Genomic DNA, 16,858 nt, shown 5'->3' with positions numbered 1-16,858 from the left:
GGGTTTCCGGCTTTAGGTGCTTGCCCGTGACACGAAGACTGCCAGGTTGTGGTAATCCCCTATTATGCTGGGGGGCAATTGAAAAATCTCAGGCTAAACCTTATTGTATTGTCTTTAACGTCTGTAACCCCTGCTTTTCACTTGGGGATGTTGCATCGTCTCCCAAGTTTTTTGCTCTCGTTGTAGTGTTTTTTTGTGTCAAGTTCGTACTAGTCACTCAGGTTTTTCCTGGTGTATATAATCATGTATCTGGTCACAGACCGGGCCCGGGGGCGTTGCCCCGGAACTCTCCAGGAAAACTCGGGTATCCCCCCGCCTGCATTCCGGGAATACAGGTTCGGAACCCAAGCGCCCCCAGTAATTGGGTGTTTATCTCCGTTATGCGCGCGGGAAGGTTCTCTTACTTTTCAAAGGTCAGAAATTTCACCCCCCTTAAAAGGTGCTGTTGGTGTGCAAAAATTTCCCACCCTAATAAAACAACCCCGAAAGTGCATCATGGGCTTGGCATCCCTAGTTTTGAAGGTTCTCATTATCCATCCTGTCATTTTTCTAGCAGCTGCGATTGATACAATGTTATGGTCCTTGTGGCCCGGTGGCCTGGTGGCTAAAGCTCCCGCTTCACACACGGAGGGCCCGGGTTCGATTTCCGGCGGGTGGAAACATTTCGACACGTTTCCTTACACCTGTTGTCCTGTTCACCTAGCAGCAAATAGGTACCTGGGTGTTAGTCGACTGGTGTGGGTCGCATCCTGGGGGACAAGATTGAGGACCCCAATGGAAATAAGTTAGACAGTCCTCGATGACGCACTGACTTTCTTGGGTTATCCTGGGTGGCTAACCCTCCGGGGTTAAAAATCCGAACGAAATCTTATCTTATCTTATCTTATCTTAAGGCGAGATCCTCCGACATGATCACTGGCCAGGTCTTTGACTTTTTTTTTTTCGCTCTATTTTGTGGCCGGAATTTGTTTTGTACTCTGATGAAGTTTTGACTTCCTCGTGTTTACCATATCGGAGTAATTGAAATTTCTCATCGTTGAACTTCATATTGTTTTCTGCAGCGCACTGAAAGATTTGGTTGATGTCCGCCTGGAGCCTTACAGTGTCTGCAATGGAAGACACTGTCATGCAGATTCGGGTGTCATCTGCAAAGGAAGACACGGTGCTGTGGCTGACATCCTTGTCTATGTCAGATATGAGGATGAGAAACAAGATGGGAGCGAGTACTGTGCCTTGTGGAACAGAACGCCCCCGTGGCCCGGTCTGTGACCAGGCCTCATGGTGGATCAGAGCCTGATCAACCAGGCTGTTACTCCTGGGTGCACGCAATCCAACGTACGAGCCACAGCCCGGCTGGTCAGGTACCGACTTTAGGTGCTTGTCCAGTGCCTGCTTGAAGACAACCAGGGGTCTATTGGTAATCCCCCTTATGTATGCTGGGAGGCAGTTGAACAGTCTCGGGTCCACACACACACACACATACATATACATTATATATATATATATATATATATATATATATATATATATATATATATATATATATATATATATATATATATATATATATATATATATATATATATATATATATATATATATATATATATATATATATATATATATATATATACATGTATTATATGCATGAAATTGAGGTGTGAGAGACAGGTCAAGTGAACTGATAGAAAAGCAAGTGAGGCATTTAAATATGGTTTCAGAGAGCCCATGAGGTCACATGATTCCTGCGTTGTGAAGTAGGTTGGGGATAGCCTGGTTAAGTATCATATAAGCCAGAGTTTTTAAAATTTTGTCACTTCTAGTATTTTATAGAGACAACATTTAGATTTGTATGGAGCTTCATCAGATCTAAACAGGGAAAACTAATGTATAACATTAAGAACAAATAGTAAATAAGAAAGTAGGCCCCAGGATACAGTGACTGACCTATTATGACGTCTGCAATCCTCTACTCCCAGGTTGAGCATGGTGTGCACAATTAACTAGATGTTCTAGTGGTATAAGTTAATAAAGATATTCCTAGGTCGGAACCCCACCATCCAAGATGATAGAGGATAGATGATAGAAGTCCCTCGTTCAGTGAAGCAGAGACTAATTATATATGGGGCAGAAAGCAAATGATTGGTAGTGTCAGGTTGAAAGACACCACTCGTAGGAAAGACAGAATTCTAGACGGAGGCGTAATAGAGAGGTTGTAAGTCAGGAGTCAGGCCTAAGTGAAGTGCAAAAGAGCTTTGACTGGTAGAAGGCTGAACTGTAGGCACAGCCGAGGTTCTATTGAAGGAAGCCGTATCGTGAATTTCCCAATACTATTAATCAACGTTAATAACACTTAACTTAGCTTTGAAATCCCCTTAGTTGCTCGGGCACTAAGTCAGGATTAGCTTCAGTCTCCGGGAAAATGAAATCATTGGAAATATATTTATATTATTCATGACGGCATGTATTGGTTACATAATTTAACTAGCTTGATTCTGTGGATCCTTTCGTGAACTTTATGTTAAAAATACTTGTTCTTAAAGCAGTTACACTATTAATTACACTCCCATGCATTGTTTACTGAAATATAAAAAGTTGCTAAACATCTACTGATGTCTGTATTATAAATAACATTCAGCAGAGAGTATATTAATCTATCTGATGTTTAGTCTTAGCAATAAAATTATCGTAAGTCTTCACCTGAACACAAGTGACTGTTGGTTATGTTGAAAACAGAGATATATATGGAAAAAAAAATTACTTTAGGCCGCCTAAACTACCAGTTTCTTGTAAAGTAAAAGGACACAAGTGCAACTAATGTGACATTTATTGCGGCAACGTTTCGCTCTCCAGGAGCTTTATCAAGCCATTAATGGCTTGATAAAGCTCCTGGAGAGCGAAACGTTGCCACAATAAATGTCACATTAGTTGCACTTGTGTCCTTTTACTTTACATATTGTCGGTAATTCTACCAACTTTATTACTACCAGTTTCTTGTGCATTTGCAACTCGTACTGTGAGCGACAATGCAAAAAGACAGAATTTGCCAGGGTTAACATCCATGTTATATAACTAATTAATAGGGCATCACACTTTTAAATTATGTATGTTTTATTAAATTTAGTAAAATGGAAAACAAACGTTATATAAACAAATTACTCCTACAGTTCAGAAATTGCTTTCACATAATGCAATGTTTTCATAATTTCGAGTTGGGACAGGAAACCCATGATTTGTATAGAGCTTATGGTGTCCCATGGCCTGGTAGACAACGCTCTCGCCTCAAATACAGAGTGTCCGTAGTTCGATCCCCGGGTAAGGTAGAAACATTGGGCGTGTTTACTTACACCTGCCCCCGTTCAGCTAGCAAGGAAGACGGTACCTGGGTGTTAGTCTGGTGGTGTGGGTCGCATTCTGGGCCCCAGTGGAAATAAGACAGACAGTCCCTCAATGACGCACTGTCTTTCGTTGGTTATCCTGGGTGGCTAACCCTCCGGGGTTAAAAAATTCGAACAAAATCTTATCTGGCTTTACCAATTTGGCATAAATTTGGTAAAGACTGTCACACGTTTTAAAAAATCTATGTACATTGCATAATACGAAACCTGAATTTTGAGTGGTGGACCAAGACGCACCACCAGCAGGAGAATTCCGCCAAAAATGAACGACGCCACTTAGAGGAAAAGTATAATGTTATTGTAATTCAGGCGACTCGCTAAGCTCTGACCTCGAGTACGTGGACACATCCGCAGTGTCTTAGCAAGATTAATAATTGATATCGTTATAGTGAGCAGTGGGAGCCGAAATACACCAGGTTCATTAAGAAGCAATGGTTAACATTAATGTCCATATGTGGCTATTACCGTTAAGTTTTTTGCTTGATAATATTGTGGCCTCGGTCCTCGTCAGTATTATTTACAGTAATTTTAACAGTTGCAAATCAGTATTTTTGTGTATAGGTAAATGTTTTTTTTTACCAGAAGTGAGTAGCCCTGATTCTCAAAAACAGGAGTGAACAAATATCGTCTACAGAAGGGACGATATAGAAATAAGAATCAGAAAACTGTGCCACAGTGTCGTAATGTGAGAGTTAAAACTCTTGAAAAAGAAGAATAAAGATGATTTCTTTTTGGATATACAGTACAGGCGTAATGTTGGTTGTATAGCATTCTGAATGATTTGCATTTCACTATAAGTTTTAGTATATATCCAGGTATAAGTAAGGCATAACGCCAAGAGATATGGGTGTAAAGACAATATGCAGAGCTAAGACAATGTTTTGCTCTGTGTAGAGCTTAATCATGTCATTTTTTGATAAAACTCTATACAGAACTCTATACAGAACTCTACATATCTATTTCCTGATAGGCAGTAGTATAAGATACCGACACAATATACATGAACTGTAATCTAGTAAATGACTAATGTTTATGGTGGTAATGACAAGGTATTTGAATTTTCTTGAGATTACATCAACATTCTGCAGTGTGTGAGACTAGCTATGTGAGGGTATTATATTATATTATATGAATGTAACTCTATTATTATAATCAAGGGGGAAGCGCTAAACCCGGAGGATTATACAGCGCCTGGGAGGGGATGTGGAAGGCATTCAGGCTTAATTCGGGGAACTGGAGCACAGATCCAATTCCCTAAATCAAGGAACCTTCCTTGAGGGGCAATGTAACTATAACTAGTGGGGTCTGACCCCATATGACCTCTGAAACCCTGTCCTGCTCTACCGCTGACTGGATGAGCCGCTGGTGCCCATTGAGCTAGCCGCTCTTAACAGCACAGTCACAAATACGGTTACATGGAAACGTTTATTGATGACGCTTCTCTCACACAGTGGTTTTTATCAAACCCACTGTGTGGGCGAAACGTCGTTAACAAAGGATTCCAAATAACTGCATTTATGTCTACTGAATTCCTCTTTATTAAATATGCATCGTTTTGTGGGTTGGTATACCTGGAGTCTACCCGGACAAGAAACTATTTTATTGCTTTCTTTCCATTAGTATTGACATCTTCAGTCATTACCACAATCTTTTAGGCCTGCGAACATGTTTTGGAAAACTTTAGGTTAACAGAGTAAATAATTTTATTTTTTTGGAAGAAAAGGGGACTTTAATAGCCTTGCTAAATATTGTCAACAGATAGACGTTCTGCGAACATGTAGATTTCGCAGTCATAGTGACTATACACATATGGAACCAATAACATTAATCTCGAATTCCAGGATCAAATGGAGAAGAGGACACGATTTCAGTTTTATTTTATATATTTAGGTACAAGGGTTACACCACGAATTCTCGACCTCTCGCCATGTCTTTAACTACAATATCAGATCTTTAAGCAAACATTACGATGACCTCATAGCATTACTAAATTCCCTGCATGCCAGTATGTCCATCATTACTCTCACTGAAACCTGGCTAAAGCCTGATACTACAGATGTCTATGCCATTCCTGGTTACACAGCCATACACAACTGTAGGCCAGATCAACAAGGGGGTGGCACAGCTATATACTACTCAGACCAACTAGAATGTATCACTAATACTTGCACAAGGGATAAACATGGGGAATATATAATAGCTAAATTCAAATCCAAATACCTACAAAAACCTCTCACAGTGATAAACATCTGCAGAGTACCACAGTCAAACATTAGCCGTCTTAGTGAAAACCTAGGAAGAATGATAACTGATGCACACATGAACAAAGATCACTTACTACTCTCAGGTGACTTCAATATAAATCTCCTACAAGACCAAGACCCACATGTTACTGAATTCACAAACACTATGAGTAACTGCATGTTGCTACCAACAGTAACAAAACCTACAAGAGTTACAGAGACTAGTGTTTCCCTACTTGACCACATCTGGACCAACACCATATCCCCTTTAAGATCAGACATAATCACAGATAATACCACAGACCATTACCCTACCTTTCTAATAACAAACCTTGGCAAATTACCCCAAGATACTACTACAGTCACTTTCAGACTTCACAATGAGGCAGCCATTAATAACTTCACAGCAGCAGTGACAAACATTGACTGGCACACTGAGCTAGAAATCTATACAGATATTGACGAATGTATTAATAATTTTCTAAAAAAGACCCAATACCTCTATAACAAGCACTGCCTTAAAAAAATAAACAGATGACTGCAAAGAGACTGAACAGTCCCTGGCTAACACCCAGTATCCTCAAATCCATAAATACAAAGCACCTATACGAAAAACAGTACAGAATGGGTCACATAACAAGAGACCAAACAAAACGTTACTCGTCAATCCTAACCAGCCTAATAAGAAGGGCTAAAAAATTGTATTATAACAGATTATCCAACTTACGAGGTGACATAAAAAAGACCAGGAAAACCCTGTCAGAAATACTAGGAACAAAATAGATAACACGAAATAGCGAAATTGAATTAACAAAACCAGATGAACCCCAATTCCCACCTACTGAAACGGCAAACAGACTCAATGATTTCTTCTCCACTATAGGAAAAAACCTTGCCAATAAAATCCCAAGGTCAGATACCCCACCCAATGACTACCTCACTGGCAACTACCCGAACACACTATTCCTACCTCCGACTAACCCAACTGAAGTCTCCCTTATTATCAACAAACTAAAAAACAAGACAGGAGATTTAAATACCTTACCACCCATTATATACAAAAAAGTGTCACAGGTACAATCACCAATCATTGCAACACTCTTTAACAAATCCATTGAATCCTCTACCTTTCGTACAGTTCTCAAAATAGCAAGGGTCACCCCGATCCATAGAGGAGGAGACCACACAGACTTGAATAACTATAGGCCAATATCCAACTTACACCCTCTCTCTAAAATCTTTGAAAAATTAATCCATAAGCGTATCTATCCCTACCTCATCTCCCACAACATACTCAACCCCTGTCAATTTGGGTTCAGGCCTAATAAAAATACTAAGGATGCTATTATCCACATGCTAGAACATATTTATACAGCAATAGAGAAAAAAAAAGTCCCACTGGGGATCTTCATTGACTTACGTAAAGCTTTCGATACAGTTGACCATGATTTGCTGCACATAAAATTATCACTATGGTATAAGAGGGCACTCCCTCAACTACCTAAAGTCATACCTTAGCAACAGAAGCCAATATGTGTACACAAATGGGGCAAACTCTTCCACACAGCCAATTACAGTTGGTGTCCCACAGGGAAGTGTCCTAGGTCCTCTTCTCTTTCTCATATACATAAATGACCTACCAAATGCATCGCAACTACTCAAACCCACACTATTTGCAGATGACCCTACATACGTCTACTCTCACCCGAGCCCAGTCATGCTAGCCAATACTGTAAATACCGAATTACAGAAAATATCATCCTGGATGAGGACCAACAAACTTACTCTAAACATTGATAAAACCTACTACATTCAATTTGGTAACAGAGCTGCAGATGTGTCTCTAAACATAATGATAAACAGATCACCTATCACAAAACTCACAGAGGGAAAATTCCTAGGAATCCACCTTGATAATAGACTCAAATTTCAAACACATATACAACAAATTTCCAAAAAAATTTCCAAGACCGTAGGCATACTATCGAAGATACGGTACTGTTCCACAGTCAGCCCTCCTGGCCCTATATCACTCACTTATTTACCCCTATCTCACCTATGGAATTTGTGCATGGGGCTCAACAACAATAAACCATTTCAGACCATTAATTACCCAACAAAAGGCTGCAGTCAGAATGATAACAAAATCCCACTACAGACAGCACACTCCACCAATATTCAAAACTCTAAACCTACTCACCATACAAAACATCCATACTTTAATATTACTGCACCTACTACATACATAGAACACTTAACTCTGATATTAACCCTCCCCTCAAACATCTCCTTACCAACCTCAACAGAACACATGACCATAACACAAGGCACAGATCACTCTTTGATGTTCCTCGTGTCCATCTCACGCTATGCAAAACCTCAATGCACATAAAAGGCCCTAAAATCTGGAATTCATTACCTGTGAATATAAAAGAAACACTGTTTATAAATTCAAGTCTCTTCTCAAAAATCACTTACCCAAAACTAAATAAATACTGAATAATTGTATCTCATATATGTATCTCATTATTGTATCTCATAAATGTCAATCTGTGACCCAATCAAACTTTGTTACTATTTAACTTCATTACCTAACATAATACTCCATTCTACTGATTACACAACAACACAGTAATGACCATATGACCTGTCTTTGTAATACTCATTTGTACTAAATTATTATCTGTTTTACAATAATTTTTGTACCACTGAATATATCATTGCTTAGTTAATCTTAAGTTAATTTTAAGCCTGCCCATAATGCTCTGCATAAAAGGGGCTTTGGCATACTGCACTTTAAAAATTGTATTCCTTGTACTTCTCTGTATCATGTTCAAATAAATAAATATATAAATAAATAGCTTAGGTCCGTCCGGCTGCAGTTGACTCTGTCCGACTCCTGTTGACGCTGTCCGGCTCTGGCAGGCGTGTAGCGGAGGATGTGTAGAGCAGGCCTGGTGCTGGTGCTGGTGCTGGCTGTGTACTGCGTCCTGCTCACTCTCCTCGTCCTTGGTGAGTCCAGCTACCCCTTACAGCACATTTTCATTTTATTACGACAATGTTCTGACGCTCTACTGAACATCAACTTGTCTATTTTTGTTGTGCCTGACATATTATGCTCTACCAAGTATACATTATGCATTCCTTGTCTAGCATGTATTATCCCCCTTTCCAAATATATTTCCCAATTTCTTTCTTAAAACAGCACTTTCTCAAAGGAGTACCATTCCTTTAAGAATTACAAAGATTTATTTCTGTTTTGCTTCTTGCTCGGTCAAATGTATGAAGGTCGTGAGACGGATTATTCTTGGTTAAATACTTGTTACTTTTCACTAAGCGCTGTTCGTTTTATAATTATTACTTCAGGTGCAATAACATTAATTCTTAGGAGTGAAATATTCGTTCCGCTTTACGCCGAGTTGGGAAGTGTGAAACACGGCTGATGGGAGAAGGAAGAGACAGAGCTTAGGATAACTAAGGGAGAAGAACTTAGGATAACTGGAGAAGAACTTGGGATAACTGGAGAACTTAGAATATCTGGAGAAGAACTTGGGATAACTGGAGGAGAACTTAGGATAATTGAGGGGGGATATTTGGGACTGTTGTCTTAACAAAAGCGTGTTGTAAAACTTTTGAGTCTTGTCTTCAGCTTTTCTTGCCAACATTTATTTGCAACTCATTTTTCCCCCCTTCTTTATTACCGCAGTTTAAGGGTCAGTTTATACATTATTCAGACAAGAATCCATAATAAACATCGTAGAATAAACAGATAGTTGCAAAAGCTGCAACAATAGCTCCTCCCTGCGAGGACGAGCCTGAAATACATTGTTTACCAGTGACTACCTGTCATGCCTACCATTGTTTTATTACATATAAACCACTGTCTGTGTAATGCGTAAAAAAAAAAGTTGAATCTGAATTTTTTGAATTTGAATATTGATGAAGCGGTCGTAATCTAATGAATTGGAGATACGCCTCTTCTTCCTTGGAATAAACATGGAATAAACATGATCACCTATTAGCGAGGTGTTATATGCCCCCTACGGGTGTAGTCCTTCCCCCTTGAATAGACTTGCTGGCAGCCGCTGTTATCTGTGGTGCACTCTTTGTTTATATTCTTCTTTACTCAGGGTCAATAAGGGTTTTCATCCCGAGAGAGTCCCACCTCTCTAGATTTTAACGCTCGTGGGGTCGACAGAGCGAGGCTCATACAAGTTGTTCCTCCACGAACTGTTCCATTATGGTGAGCAAAATGTAGTCACTAAAATCATATGCCCTCCAAATGCAAAGGGTATCACTTCAGGAAGTCTCACATCTCCAGATAATCAGAATGTTTATTGGTCTATTAGAGTTTCTGAAGTGTATGCTAGGTATGCCAGCATATTCACAGCCTAATACACAATAATGTTACCTCCAGATGGCAGCAACCATGAGTATGGTGGGTTAAGTGGAAGGCAGATGGCACCGAGAGGCACTGGGCAGCTGGCTACAACACTCACCTTCACTCCACCACAACCAAGGATGCTGGCACAGGCAGCTGATTATACCAACGATGAAGACCCTCATTATAAATCAGATTCAAGAACCTTAGAGAAAGAAGATATTAAATTATCCAGTTCTTTCGCTGCAGCACTTGCGAAGCAAAAAAACGAAGACGATGTCAAGAGAGAATCTTTGGATAATAAGAACGAGGATGACATATATAATGACGATGATACCTATGGAGAGGAGCAGGACTTTGTCTATGACTGGTATGAAGACAATTACAAGAAATATAAAAATTATGTGAAACATAACTTGTTTTCTGACTTATATAATGCAAGGTATATCATCGAAAACACAGGATTATGCAAGAGAAACTCGAAAATCTTTGTTTTTATAAACTCTCGAGTGACTAACACGAATGCTCGTCAGGCAATACGAGACACCTACCTAAGAGAACTCATTAAAGGCAAAATTTCTTATGGTTTTCTCATTTCAAACCCAGAAGAAGACTTAGCCATGCAGGCGTTGCAGGCTGAAAACAGTAAGTTCGGAGATGTTATCGTGGTGGGGAGCCAGGAGTCGTACCCCAACCTCACCCTCAAGACGGCACACATGATGCACTGGACACTCACTAACTGTCCTGACATTACCTACATTGCCAAGGTTGACGATGACGTTTACGTGAATGTGGCGAGATTCCTGCGTGTGTTGAACGTTGCCAGGACATACACTATCATAGGCAAGGTTAGTGAGGTTGACCACCTGTAACACCCCTAGAAACACTTCCATCCTAGACAAGGTGAATGAAGTTTATTATTTCTAAGTGTTTCTAAAGATTTCAACTTCTAAATTTGGTACCTTCTACGTGAGCGTGAAATTTCAGTTTGTCTGGAGAGGAAGATAGAGATCTAGCATGACTCTGACTCTCAAACACATACTCTTTATTACAATTCTTTTGTCTAATTCTTATTATTCTCACCACCTTGATCTTTTCAGTGTTCACTTTTAACTTTACACACTCTTCGAAGTTCCTTCACCATTCTTGACAGCCTTTCTTCTTAATCCCTCCAAAACACTGCCATTTATCAACAGCACAAGTGCCACCTCTCATTATATATCAAATTCATTGCCATTTTAAGATTACATCTTTCACTTTATACTTAATTATCGACTTTCACAACCACAATAATAAATTAATTAGCCATTACGGTGTCATTAAATAAACCCTAATAAACATGTATATATATGACGAGAAGAATGATAAAAATAACCACTTTTAATGAATGCTCATTATTTAAATGATTTACTGGCTTCATTTATTTCTGAAAAAGTAAACAATTAATATAAATTAAATTCTATATTTTTAAATTTTGATAGACTTTTTTTTTTTTTTTTTTTACTGCTACAAACTAAGAGTATGTCATTACACGTATGTCATTACACAACTGGAAGTAGGTCTACATCTCTGCAGGTGTGTAGCACATGTGTGCCATTCAGGGGCAGCCATGTGCCACTGGGCCAAGCACTACGAGAATTCGGCAATGTAGTGACTAGACGTCATATGCCCCTCACTACGTACCCATCCTTCACCATGGGTCCAGCGTACGTCATCACCACTGGTAGGTGCCACCGGAAACATCCCCCCTTCCTTGTCGAACAACCTTTTATTAGAGAATAAAAAGGCACAATACCGTGACTTGAACAATACAGAAGTAACCTGTACAGAGGAGAAACAAACTTATGACGACGTTTCGGTCCGATTTGGACCATAGACTAATCACCAGTTAATGGTCCAAATCGGACCGAAACGTTATTATAAATTTCCTTCTCCTATATGAGGGTTATTTATATGTAATCCTTTATTAGGACGGTGTTACCCCAGTAAAAAAAATATTGCGCAAAACCAAAATAATTGTTTCTCCTCATAACGATGAGGAGAAGTAGATTCTGAGATATATGAAACCACATAACTGAAAAGTTTCTTTCATAAACAGATATCATCCCGCTGCTGGTGGAGGCGGCGCAGCAGATGGTCTATTTCAGCTACGAGGATGTGTTTTGGACGGGGTTGGCGGCTGAGGTGGTGAGCAGGGAGAGTGGGATGAACGTCGGCTTGAGGGACGACCCGGTCAGCATCAAGATGAAGTACCACAAGATGGGATTCCAGCGTCTTCCCGCCGTACAAGTGAAGCGGGAAGATGTTTCGAACTGGCGTGTGGACCGCAGGTTCTCCGAATCCCTGCAGGTCGCCATAGGAAAAGCTCAGAATGCCGTCACCGTTCACAATGTCAACTGGGACAGAGACAAACAGTTTGTGTCAGCCTTGCAAAGAATCAGATTCTAACATAACATATGGAAAGACACGGTCTGGCTGTTGATGAAACTCAGCATTTCATGTTTCTAGTCCTTCAAGCGAAGGGCTTTTAATCTAAGGAATTAAGCTGCTCACCCCTTTCCCTGATTAAACCTGAGTGCCTTCCATTCCCCAAGCTCTACATGGCTCTTACGAGCTTGGCGCTTTCCTCTGAATATAATCATAATTCTTGTCTTTAAATGATATGTAAACGGAATAATGATAAAGTATTTTATTGCTGTTCAGTGGTTTGTTCATAGCCTTCATTTTTCTTAGTACAATTTATATGCCATCCAGGTTCATGAATTTAAATTTTGTATTAGCAAGCAGCTGTAAATCACCTTGCTGTACCAGCAGGTGGTTGCAGATCACCTTGCTGCACCATCAGGCAGTTGCAGATGACCTTGCTGAACCAGCAGGCAGTTGCAGATCGCCTTGCTGCACCAGTAGGTAGTTGCAGATCACCTTGCTGCACCAGCAGCTGGAGAAGTGCTGGACAGACGGAGGCGACGTGCTGACCGGTGAAACCCTTCCAACTAAATTCAAATTCAAATTCAAAGTTTATTCTCTATAAGGATTACAATGCTGAGTTTACAGAATTTGGTTATTGTGTGGTTTACATGTAGTAAAATAGTAATTACAGAGTGTACCACTAGAACACCTAGCATGGCTAGGCTCCATCACTGCTCAGAACCAGCAGCCTGACTATCGAACGTACTCGGCCCACGTCCACCACACTAGAGAATCATCATCTCTCGAAGCCTGCATCCCAACTCAGTCGAAGGAACCCAACCTCTCATCAGCATAAAAGAACCATCCCGCATCTCTCTGTCGACCGAACCCAACGAACTCAGATCACCATCAACACACAAGAACCATCAGCTCTCGAAGCCACAGAATTCAACCCACCAATCAGCACACAAGAACCATCAGCTCTCGAAGCCACAGAATTCAACCCACCAATCAGCACACAAGAACCATCAGCTCTCGAAGCCACAGAATTCAACCCACCAATCAGCACACAAAAGAGCCTTCAGCTCTCGAAGTTCTCATTAAAACTCCGTCTACCGAGTCTTCTACCACTCTCATTGTCACATCCCCCGGCAAAGAAGCTTATACTGACTCATCAGCTTTATGCTTCGTTTAATTCTATAATCTCAACTGCTGCAAACAAAGGACACTAACTGATGCAACAGAGGTTATTGAACTCAAAGCATTTCCTTTCGTTTTCATGATTTTCTCAGCTGACCTTCATTAGAAAAACATCCATGGCTCTGGAAGAATTTAGAACTATAAATAGATTAACTATATTTCTAAAATAACATACCAAGTACTGATCTAACTAATCTTCAACACCTGACTAAATAATCTGCGGCTTGTGCGATTCGAAATAATCTCGTAGATACACTCCACAACAGCTCTATAAACAGACAATATCTGAACATACTGTAATATAGATCAAATGGCGTAATGTTGACAAGTGTGAAGACAAAAACATACTGTAACAACGTTTCACTCTACGTAGAGCTTCATCCACCCATGGCTTAATTAAGCTCTACACAGAGCGAAACGTTGTCCATTAAAAACTTATCTTGCAGCTTGTGTCTTTGTTTTCATATTTTCTCACCAGTATGAGTAAAAAGGTATAAGTTGATTGATCGGTAAACTTGGGCTTAAAACCTGTAGACTACACGGTGACCTTTTCACCAGAGACTTTACGTTAATCCCTACAATAAGGATTAAAGTAAACTCTCATAGACACACTCATAGACACGCACCTTTCAAGGTACATATCCTATGCATGAACAAGTGAATCGCACAGCAGGAAAGTACAATACTATCTACACTACACGTTGCCACAATAAACAAAACATAAAAAAAAAGCAGGGTATTTGCATGATTTTTCTTGCCAGCAACTGCAGGAATTTTATTCCGACGGTGTTGCAGATTCCGTTGTAAACTTAACTCTGTAACCTAAGGAAGATATTTTGAAGGTATTTATAATTTCAAAAAATTCACCTGTTTAATAAAGCCATCATCATTATCATTTCTATAATAAATTAATTAATACGGGTTTAACTGCATTTGTTCGAGTGATTTAATTGCCATTGCAGTGACTCCGTAATCCTAGTGTATCTTTAAGAGGTCTGTGAGTTGAAGGTAATATATTTTGTGTTGCAGCCGGGGAGGGTTGTGTGTTGCAGTGGGAGACTGTGTATTGCGGTGGGAGATTGTATTGCAGTGGAAGGCTGTGTATTGCAGTAGGAGGCTGTGATTACTCTTATCTGCAGAGAACGTCTGCACTAAGCTCATTGACAACCACGTCAAACTCTGCCTTAAGAGAGGTATTACCTGGGCTAAACCTTCTCACTAACTTCTTTCTCCCCCTTGATTACCACATTTTTCTCCTCTTATTCTCTCTTTTTCCCCTCTCTCTGTCTTTCTGCCTCCCTCTCCCTCCCTCTCCCTCCTTTTATACAAGATAACTAAAACAAAAACACACACACACCACTGTATATATATATATACATATATATATATATATATATATATATATATATATATATATATATATATATATATATATATATATATATATATATATATATATATATATATAACAGCACTGCGACTAGCCGAGGATTCGAACCCATGTCATTTTGGCCCTCCCAATGGTGAGCGAAAATCACACATGACGCTCTCTCTCTCTCTCTCTCTCTCTCTCTCTCTCTATATATATATATATATATATATATATATATATATATATATATATATATATATATATTCCTTGGGCTTTATTCCAGTTGATAGGAAGCAAGAGCTGGAAAAATGGATTGAGTAACAGAGCGCAAATAATGGAGAGAAAAAATGTTTCTTTGCTACTTTTTCCTCGTCACACAGAAATGGGTGACAGCTTTACCAGATTTACGAACTCTCCTCCACACACTCTGCCTCACACCCTCCCTCATACTCTCTCTCACTCTCTTCCACTTTCACTCGCATTCTCCTTCACTCTTCCCACACTCTCGACCACAGAAGCTTCCTTAAGCATTCTCCTTTTATTTCCTCCCTCTCACATTTTCCTTCACTCCTTCTCTTTAGTTTTCTCTCTCTCTTTCTCTCATACTAGCTATCTCACTACTTTATCAGCTATTACAATTGTGGAAGGCAATTGTAGGCCCCTTACACGTACTGTGTTTTCTCTTAACCATTAGTACACTAAGAGAAAACACAAAAAGTGTCTGGGGCCCAAGACTGTTTAACAACGTCCCATCACACATAAGGGGAATTACCAATAGGCCCCTGGCTGTCTTCAAGAGGGAGCTGGACAGATACTTAAAGTTGGTGCCGGATCAGCCTGGCTGTGGTTCGTATGTTGGACTACGTACGGTCAGCAGTAACAGCCTGGCTGATCAGGCACTGATCCACAGGGAGTCCTGGTCGTGGACCGGGTCCCGGGGGCGTTGATCCCCGGAATAACCTCCAGGTAGACTTCAGGTAAGGCCCTTGATATTATGGCAAGAGAAATATTTATTAAAATTCGGATACATGGAATCACAGCCAAAGGCTGGAAAAAATAAAATGATAACTGGTACGTCTGTCTTTTATGAGAGTCGCACTGTAACAGAATTTTTTTTTGAGTGGCAATTCAGAGAGACGTATACTTTAACCACTGTGACCCTTGTATGAGGATGTATACACGGAGGAGTGTATGTCCCTCTGTGTGTAGACACTCGGTTTATTCTTTTTTTATCCCTGTTTTAGGAATTAAAGTGTTCTTGACAAGTGTTGAACAGGTTCCAGTCAGCTTTGATGACTCTCGTGAAGTTAGTAGGTTCTGAACCCCATTAATTAACAGTTAATAACCAAACCAGTTAATTAATAAACCAATTAAATAACCACTACCATAACGACCATCATAAACACACTAACAACACCACCATCACAACAATCGCTACCATCACCACAACCACCATCACAACAATCACTACCATCACCACAACTACCATCACAACAATCACTACCATCACCACAACCATCACAATCACTACCATCACAACCATCACAACCATCACAACAATCACTACCATCACCACAACCACCATAACAACAATCACTACCATCACCACAACCACCACCACAACAATCACTACCATCACCACAACCACCACCACAACTATCACTACTATCCCCACAACCACCATCACAACAATCACTACCATCACCACAACCACCATCACAACAATCACTACCATCACCACAACCACCACAACAATCACTACTATCACCACAACCACCACCACAACAATCACTACTATCCCCACAACCACCATCACAACAATCACTACCATCACCACAATCACCATCACAACAAT

At 40.0% G+C, this 16,858-nt stretch overlaps 1 protein-coding gene across 1 annotated transcript; it reads left to right on the top strand.

The window, feature by feature from the left end:
- The first annotated feature begins 8,508 nt into the window (after nucleotides 1-8,508).
- On the top strand, nucleotides 8,509-12,997 carry LOC128695963 (beta-1,3-galactosyltransferase 1-like). Its single transcript, XM_070092819.1, has 4 exons — nucleotides 8,509-8,653; nucleotides 10,059-10,870; nucleotides 11,598-11,745; nucleotides 12,121-12,997. The coding sequence occupies exons 1-4, from the start codon at nucleotides 8,581-8,583 to the stop codon at nucleotides 12,468-12,470; spliced, it is 1,383 nt and encodes a 460-aa protein (XP_069948920.1). The 5' UTR covers nucleotides 8,509-8,580; the 3' UTR covers nucleotides 12,471-12,997.
- The last annotated feature ends 3,861 nt before the right edge of the window (nucleotides 12,998-16,858 follow it).

This window comes from Cherax quadricarinatus, chromosome 41 (assembly GCF_038502225.1).
Source record: "Cherax quadricarinatus isolate ZL_2023a chromosome 41, ASM3850222v1, whole genome shotgun sequence".
Lineage (NCBI taxonomy): Eukaryota > Metazoa > Arthropoda > Malacostraca > Decapoda > Parastacidae > Cherax > Cherax quadricarinatus.
This window is presented reverse-complemented; position numbering and strand designations above follow the sequence as displayed.

What these genes read in the sequence shown, in the direction of transcription:
- LOC128695963 (XM_070092819.1), top strand. Translation starts at nt 8,581, where the DNA reads ATGTGTAGAGCAGGCCTGGTGCTGGTGCTGGTGCTGGCTGTGTACTGC. An exon ending in GCTCACTCTCCTCGTCCTTG is followed by an intron (nt 8,654 to 10,058) that starts GTGAGTCCAGCT and finishes TGTTACCTCCAG; the next exon opens with ATGGCAGCAACCATGAGTAT. An exon ending in AGCGTACGTCATCACCACTG is followed by an intron (nt 11,746 to 12,120) that starts GTAGGTGCCACC and finishes TTTCATAAACAG; the next exon opens with ATATCATCCCGCTGCTGGTG.